This window comes from Megalobrama amblycephala, linkage group LG18 (genome assembly GCF_018812025.1).
Source record: "Megalobrama amblycephala isolate DHTTF-2021 linkage group LG18, ASM1881202v1, whole genome shotgun sequence".
In the NCBI taxonomy this organism is placed as follows: domain Eukaryota; kingdom Metazoa; phylum Chordata; class Actinopteri; order Cypriniformes; family Xenocyprididae; genus Megalobrama; species Megalobrama amblycephala.
In genome coordinates this window covers 31,264,380-31,272,871 of record NC_063061.1, presented here as the reverse complement: position 1 = coordinate 31,272,871, position 8,492 = coordinate 31,264,380, and the positions used below count along the sequence as shown (strand labels likewise).

Here is an 8,492-nt window from a genome sequence, read left to right as displayed (position 1 = left end):
CCAGCTTGATTTCGTTTTAAAACTATAGCAGGACTTTTTTCTTTTGGTCAGGTCACATACAACTTTATTAATTATTTTAACCATGCAAATCAAATACTTTTTATGTATAGATTCATTGTTTCACCCTTGTCCTAAAGCCAGACTTTCAATCTTTAACTATGAAAAAATACTGTCTCTATATAATTATATTTTAATGACTATGATATGAATAATTAAAAAAAAGAGTGAAATATTACAGAAGCCCTGAACCACATGAACCCCCTCATTATTTCGACATAAGTCGTTGTTTTGAGATATTAAGTGCTTAATTCGACACAAGTCGTTATTCCGACACAGGCCGTTATTTCAACATATCTCATTATTTCTACATAATAACTTGTTATTTTGACATATCTCGTTATTTCAACATTTTAAGTCGTTATTTCAACATAATATCTCATTATATCGACATAACTCGTTATTTCGACATATCTCGTTATTTTGACATTTTAAGTCGTTATTTCAACATAATATCTTGTTATTTCGACATATCTAAGATGTTGAATTTCGCACGTCTTAATAACGAGTTATGTCGAAATAACTAGATATATTATGTTAAAATAAGAAGTTATGTCGAAATGACTTAATATGTTGAAATAACGAGATATTATGTCAAAATACCAACTTAATATCTAGAAATAACAAGTAATTATTTTGAAATAATTAGATATGTCGAAATAACAAGATATTATATTTAAGTAACGACTTAATATCTCACAATAACAAGTTATTTCAAAAAATGAGATATTATGTTGAAATAACGAGATATGTCGAAATAATGAGTTATGTCAAATAACAAGATACTATGTCGAAATAAAGACTTAATGTGTCAAAATAATGAGATATGTCTAAATAATTACTTAATATCTCAAAATAACGAGTTATGCCGAATTAACGACTTATGTCGATATACTGATATATTTTCTTTTTTTTTTTTTTTCCTCCCCACCATGTTTTCTTTTCTTTTTTTTTCACCCTGCGGTTCAGGGCTTCCGTAAAATATACATAAATCTAGCATCTGTCATCTACAGATCTTCATAGCTCTTATGAATAGTGTTATCTTTTGGTTTGCACCCATTTTCATTTGGAAATAAAAAGAGAATAAAATCAAATGAATTAAGTATCTGAATAATTTAATTCACTGCATGTGTTTAGACTGTTTTACAGATCTGACATCGTATACATCATTAACGTATCATAGAGAACACTGAATGAAGTATATGGCTAACATATTAATAAATTGCTGCCTCTCCTTGCAAATGACGTCACTGACTTGCTGCCAGCGATTGACAATTATTTTTTTTATTTATATTATTTATTTTTCTTCTCTGCTACATGAAGGTAAAAATCCTTGGTCAGTCTGGAGGCCAAGCACGGCATTTGTCTCTTCATATGTGTATTCGGGTCTATGGTGCAAGACTGGAAGTGATAAGCCACATGATGGTTTACTCTTGTGAGAGTCTGAATAATCTCTAGATGACAGTCCTTCAACATCTTGCAAAGTTCACTGATAAATACAGAGCCTTTTTCTGGATTTCTCCATGAGTAATAACCTGTAGAGAAATAAATGCATTTGTGTATAAAATTCAATAAAACCAATCAACTATGCCACTGTCTGTCAGTGCAATGCAAACCTTCCACTGTGGAATAACAGCAGAGAAAATCCACCTCGGGAACGTCTGATATTCCAACAAATTCCCCCGGTGCTTCTTCACCGTCTGCCTCAACACCAGGGTCAAATTCCATTCCCCTGCAGGCCTGAATATGGAATCAAACCAACAACAAATCATTAATCACAGACAAAATGTTATGAAAATTTTTTTGCACATGTGGCCATTACCTGTAGGAAGAAGAGTTTCGGCTTGTCCCGCAGACTAGGGCAGAGGTCAGAAGTCATGAGAGAGGTCAGAGTTTTGACAGGGATCCAGCGGTCATCTGATCCAAGGATTTTTCCCTCTTCTCCGTGGCTCATCAGTACACACACAAAGCAGGAATTGTCTGTGTGGTTCTCTTTAGATACTAGGACACACCATGATTATAAATTCATATAGACATTATGACCCATCCTGAACACTAAAAATGGTTTTGTACTGTACCTTTTCTCAGCACACCAATCATTTCATTAGCTGACAGGTTTTTCTCCACCTGTACATGAAAACCAAGGGACTTGAACGTGCTCGACAGTAAGCGTTCATCTACTGAAGATCCCTTCCTATGCAAATGTGGTGAGTCTGGAACAAGAAGGCATAACAAAATGGATGTGTAAGAAATTTAATATTTGTTTTGGTTTCAATTCCCCTTAATGTATAAATGTACAGTCAGCCATTCATCATCACAAAATAAAACCTGACAGGGTGATCAAGACAATTAAAAAAAAAACCAAGAAGGTTATTTTTCAGGAACAGATACTAAGTAAAATGCCACAAAGCAGGACTAAAAAGCATGATAAAAATCACATGAATAGAAACTCAAGACTGTAAGCCACTGTAGTATTAAAAACAGAAGAAGAATAAAGTTGAGTCAAAATTAACACTCGAAAGTTGAAATTCAGGGAGCTACAGTATACTCTTAGAAAAAAGAAAAGGTTCAGTGGGGTTCTATATAAAACCCTAGGGTTCTTGACTCAATTTTAAAGAACGCTTTATGCTGAAAAGTTTCAATTAAAAAAGGAGAAATGTCTTAAATGATTGCATAATATTTTTATTTATTTATTTATTTATTTTTGCTAATGTTTACCAGATTTTTAATTCATAAAATTTGATACAAATTTAAAAATAGATTAAAACAGATAGTTCACCATGGGAACTTTAATAGGATCTATATATGAAGCGCCTGACAGAACCCTTTAAGGTGGCAAAGGTTCAATTTTAGAGTTATTTTAGCCATTCAAAAGGGCAGATAAGTATCAAAGAACAGTTCCAAACACTGTAAGCAGGTCAGAGATTACATAACTTTATAGTTCAGTGAAGATTCAGGCTGATGATACTCACCAGGAAAGTGCTCATTATTGATGATCAGACATTTGCCTATGTTTTTATGCTTCCCGTAGGGCTCAAACACACAAAGCTTCTTCACAGCACTGTGAACACAAGATGCAATTAAAACAGTTAAATGGAGAAATTCAGATAAACATGCTTGACTTGACAATTATCTCAACGTTTTGTTTCACCCAGAGTCTTACCTGTGATCTTCAGAAACATGCGAGTTCATTCTGAGACTTGATTCATTACACCACCGCGTCTTAGTTGTACTAGAAAGTGACGAATAGCTTCCTGCAATCTTGCTTCTTTCATTCTAAATTTCCCTCTCCGTTTACTTTCATTTTACAGAGGAAGATTTCAAAGTCCGCTGCCTCCCAGAGGCGTAACTAGCGCTGAACGGGGCGTTGCACTTTATCTGTGACCTTTTACACATTTTACATTCTCACAGAATCTCACTCAGTCTTGTATTAGAAGATCTGGGAAAAGTCTATACACAATTAGTAACGTTTTATATATATCCTTTGTGTATCATTGATGGTGTCACGGAAAATCAATTCTCATTATTACAGTTTCAGCATATTCAAATTTCGCATGACAACAGTACAAGTGACGGCCAATGAAGTTTTATACTCCTCCTCTTTTTTTTAAACCATTTAAAGGTAGTATGATGTTCCTGAAATGTTCTTTCTGTTGGAAAAAATACGCTCTTACCAGAATAATTATATTTAGCTTGAGTGTATTTAGTTAAAGGGATAGTTCACCCAAAAATGAAAATTTGATGTTTATCTGCTTACCCCCAGAGCATCCAAGATGTAGGTGACTTTGTTTCTTCAGTAGAGCACAAATGATGATTTTTAACTGCAACTGCTGCCGTCTGTCAGTGGTATAATGCAAGTCAGCGGGAACTTGGACTATAAGAGTAAATAAAACACGACAGACAAATCCAAATTAAACCCTCCCACACAGCAAGGGACTCCTAGGCGGATCCGCATTCAAGTCGCCAAACCCGCGTGACTGTCACATCCGTTTTAGCGCCGCCCAGAGGATCAGGTCCGCATCCGGACGACGCCATAAATTCTACTGTCAATCAGCGGATCCTGAGCGGACCCATGTCGGATCCGCGGACGCGCACGCGCCTTTACTGTAACGGTTGTATCAATTTGCGAGTCCCAAGCGGACCCGCCGCGGAGGTAAGGTTTTAATCGCGGATGCAGCGCGGAGCCAAGGCGGGGTCCGCGATCCGCCTTCGTTACAGATCCGTCACTGCGCGCAAGTGGACTCCGATACGGGTCCGTTCGCAGCAGAGGTGGAAAGTCCAGGGGTCAGAAAGTAAAAGTCCTGCTATATATTTTTTTTTTCCACCCACTGAAGCAGTGTTAAAGTTAATGAGATATATAAGTGATTAATTGAGTGATGACCATTATTGAAGACACCTGATGATAACAAGCAGAAACACCAAAGGAGAAAATCACATTTTTTTAAGATACCATCACAGAGGTCATGGTTTGCTTTAGTTGGGCTCTTGACCCTTGACTTTTTAATATTAGAATTTGTTTGGGTTGTTGTAACTGAGTTATAACAGCCAGACTAGCAAAGAGAAAAGATGGTCAGGTAATGTTGGTTATGTTTTCACATAATCATTATTTGATCTGAACTCATTTAGAGCCCAATCTTTGAGTTAGATTTACATTATTGATTATAGCAGCACTGTGATTAAACAGAAGATCAGCTTTATCGATAAAATATGAAGGATTTCTTAAAAGTTGTTCTGATCAAAAAACAAATCCTTTCGGTTAGGCACACACAGACATCAAGAATCAGCCTGTGAATCTCAACGACGGTGACAAGCAACATATTCTGATCAACAGATCAACTCTGAACATTAGAAAACAAGCTACTAAAAAGTCCCATAAAAACAGCAAAAAACAAAATAGTGAGAATAAAGAAAATTACTAAAACAATTAAGCTCATAATTTATTCATGCAGCAATGCATGATGGGAGCCGTGGATGAATTTTCATTGGTAGCACCCAGAATGCACTGCAACATGCTTAATTATTCTCACCATTGTTGAGATTCACAGGCTGATTCTTGATATGTGTGTCTAAATGTGAGGTTTTTTTTTTTTTTTTAAGAACTTTTGATGAAATCTTTGAATTATTTTGAAGAAAAAAAAAACTGGATCTTGTGCTGTAGAATCACAGTATTGCTGTAATCAATAATGTAAATCTAACTCAGAGATTGGACTCTAAATGAGTTCAGTGATTCAGATCAAATAATTATATGAAAACATAACCAACACCACCTGATCATGTTTTAACGTTGCTTGTCTGGTTGGTTTTAATGCAGTTAAAACTGCCCAAGTAAAATCTAATGTTAAAAAGTCAAGGGTCAAGAGCCCAACTAAAGCAAACCCTGATCTCTGTGATGGTGTCTTAAAAATTGTGATTTTCTCCTTTGGTGATTCTGCTTGTTATCATCAGGTGTCTTCAATAATGCTTAATCACCACTCAATTAATCACTTAATTATCTCATTAACTTTAACACTGCTTCAGTGGGTGGAAAAAAAATATGGCAGGACTTTTACTTTCTGAGCCCTGGACTTTCCACCTCTGCGCGATATCTCCGCAGTGGATCCGCCACGGAGTCCTTTTGCTGTGTGGGCTGCGGCTCGTGACGACACATTGATGTCTTAAGACACGAAACGATCGGTTTGTGCGAGAAACCGAACAGTATTTATATCATTTTTTACCTCTAATACACCACTATGTCCAACGATTTTTACCATTAGAGGTAAAAATCATCATGTTTTATTTACTCTTATAGTCCAAGTTCCCGCTGACTTGCATTATACCACTGACAGACGGCAGCGGTTGCAGTTAAAAATCATCATTTGTGTTCTACTGAAGAAACAAAGTCACCTACATCTTGGATGCGCTGGGGGTAAGCAGATAAACATCAAATTTTCATTTTTTGGGTGAACTATCCCTTTAAAGCTGTTAAGTTGTCAAGCTGTCTCATGTGAATTCCTTCTTTTAGTTTCATAAGATGACCACTAGGTGGAGCTCTAGGCGTATGTTTTGTATTGGTTCTTTTTACTGAAGAAGAGATGTAGCCTTCATGTTGTTGAACAAACACGCAGTAAAGTGTGATGCACTTTTGTTCTTTGTGTTTTGCTGATTTGTTCTCCTTAGATACTAGGACACACCGTGATTATAAATTCATACAGGCATTTTGACCCAGCCTGAACACTGAAAATGATACTGTACTGTACTGTATCTTTTCTCAGCACACCAATCATTTCATTAGCTGCAGATTTTTCTCCACTTGTACGTGAAAACCGAGAGACTTGAACGTGCTCGACAGTAAACGTTCATATACTGAACAGCCCTTCCTACGTGGTGACCCTGGAACAATAAGGTATAACTTAGGAGTGAATATGTAAGGAATTTTTAATATGTAAGTTTCTGGTTTTGGTTTCAGTTCCACTTAACAATTCCATTGATTCTTTTAGAACTATTAAGGAAGCTGAAATGACTGAAAAGACTTTAGACTTATAAAAAAAATGTAAAAAAAAAAAAAATGAGTCAAATGTTAATTCAAAAATCGACCAAATAAGTGATTTATTAGACTGATTCAAACCACCTAATAATTCTGAAACTGAAGCTTGATCATTTAATCATTTAAATTCATCACTACATATTTATTTCATATGAAACTGACAGAGTGATCAAGACCCTGATGTGACCCATGGTCCTGTTTTTAGAAAAAAGCTTGAGAGTTATTTTTCAGGAACAGATTCTTGGTGAAATACCACAGAACAGGTCTAGCATGCTTAAAAAAATCATATGAACAGAACTCAAACGGCAGAGCTGAGTCAGCAAGGACCAAGGTTAAAGGCAACGAGTGTTAAAAAGTTAACACTTAAGTTAAAAATAGAGTTATCAGAGTAATATTAGGGTTATTTTAGCCATTCTAAAGGGTAGATATACATTAAAGAACAGTTCCAAATACTGAAAGCAGATTGGAGATTAAAAAACTTGATACTATAGTTCAGTGAAGATTCAGGCTGATGATACCAGGAAAGTGCTCATTACAGATGATCAGACATTTGCCTATGTTTTTATGCTTCCTATAAGGCTCAAACACACAAGGCTTCTTGACAGCAGGGCCGGGTCTAGGGGGGGGGCTAGGGGGGCATTGCCCCCCAGAATTTCCTTGTGCCCCCCCAGAAATGTGCAGCCAACAATAAAAATGAATAGGCATACATAAACATTAAAAACGTCTTATCTATTGAATAAGGATCGGCCACTTTATTCACAGAAAAAAAGTGAATATTATGCTTATAATGATATTTAATCTCACAAAAATGTGCGAACTGGGAAGTAACAAACATTAATCAGAAAATACGTCAGTGTACACCTAATCTTCAAGCAAGTAGCCTAAAAAATATCACGATGAGGATCACATCTGCATCAGCCGAACATATTTTCTGCATGCTGAGATAGCTGTCAGTGAACATTTCCTCAGTAATTTTGTTAACAATGAATAATTCGTACATTATGTCCAGGGGCGGCGTTAGCGGTGGGCTAAAGGGGCTGGAGCCCCGAATCTTTCAGGTTTGAGGTTTCTGTGATGTGTGTTTTAAAGAGAAGTGTGCACATTTACTCACACGATCAGCTGGTGATCTGTGTGATCAAAATAAAAGCACAAGGCTTTATCTTAGAAATTAGTACAAAAGTTTTGTAATTTCCCTGTTGTGTAAAGTAACTAATAAAAATTGTAATTTATTTTAGAGTGCATTTGTTACAATACTGTCATATGAATAATTATATAGGCCTAAAACATAATTATATTATTGTAATAATTGTTTGGCATCCTAAAATACAATGTAGACTGAGACTCTATATCACAGCAAAAAAGATGTTTGAGCCATCTTTCATTAACAGGTACAATGCTGTTTCTTTGGTCAATTTGCACTCTGTACATGGGTTGAAGCTCTCAGTTTTGAGCATCCAGAGTGCACCAGATTGATGCATTTAACCTTAAAATATACAAAAATTTCTTCCAGGGGGGGCATGCCCCCGGACCCCCCTAGATGAGTTACACCAAACATAGTTTTACTAATTACAGTGGGAAATAATGTACATTTTATGAACTTTAACCAAGAATACTACAAAAAAGCTCCTTTCATGTCAGTAAATTAAAATGTCATTGGACAAATATAGATTTTGGCTAAGCCACGAAAGTTTACAATGTCTGGCTCCACCCCTGATTATGTCCATAAATAATTCACATAGCCTACTAAGCAATAGCCAGTACAAATTAGGCTATAGCCTATAATTTGTTAGCCACAAGACGATTCTTGATGAATCAAAAAAAACAGTTACAATAAGTTAGCTATGAATATTAGCCTAGAAAATGCTGCCCTACCAAAATTTGTGATTGCCCCCCCAGTCCAGCAAGCCTAGTA

The 8,492-nt window shown here is 36.0% G+C and overlaps 1 protein-coding gene across 2 annotated transcripts; it reads right to left on the bottom strand.

Moving 5' to 3' along the window:
* Window positions 1-1,157: 1,157 nt before the first annotated feature.
* Window positions 1,158-4,161, bottom strand: casp21 (caspase 21, apoptosis-related cysteine peptidase). Of its 2 annotated transcripts, none has more exons than XM_048167590.1 (6): window positions 3,815-4,161; window positions 3,030-3,118; window positions 2,136-2,270; window positions 1,880-2,058; window positions 1,674-1,797; window positions 1,158-1,592 (listed from the first exon to the last, which is right to left on the bottom strand). In XM_048167590.1, exons 1-6 carry the CDS (start codon window positions 3,823-3,825, stop codon window positions 1,351-1,353), a joined length of 780 nt encoding a protein of 259 aa, XP_048023547.1. In that variant the 5' UTR covers window positions 3,826-4,161; the 3' UTR covers window positions 1,158-1,350. The 2 variants fall into 2 exon arrangements, with proteins under 2 accessions (XP_048023547.1, XP_048023546.1); XM_048167589.1 differs by lacking the exon at window positions 3,815-4,161 and adding an exon at window positions 3,221-3,764.
* Between the last annotated feature and the right edge of the window lie 4,331 nt (window positions 4,162-8,492).

Excerpts from the sequence above, each read along its gene's own strand:
- casp21 (XM_048167589.1), bottom strand. The coding sequence starts at position 3,249 with ATGAACTCGCATGTTTCTGAAGATCACAG. Across the intron at positions 2,271-3,029 it reads CAATAATGAGCACTTTCCTG|ACTCACCACATTTGCATAGG; the intron begins GTGAGTATCATC and ends TTCTTGTTCCAG. Across the intron at positions 1,798-1,879 it reads CGAAACTCTTCTTCCTACAG|GCCTGCAGGGGAATGGAATT; the intron begins GTAATGGCCACA and ends TTCCATATTCAG.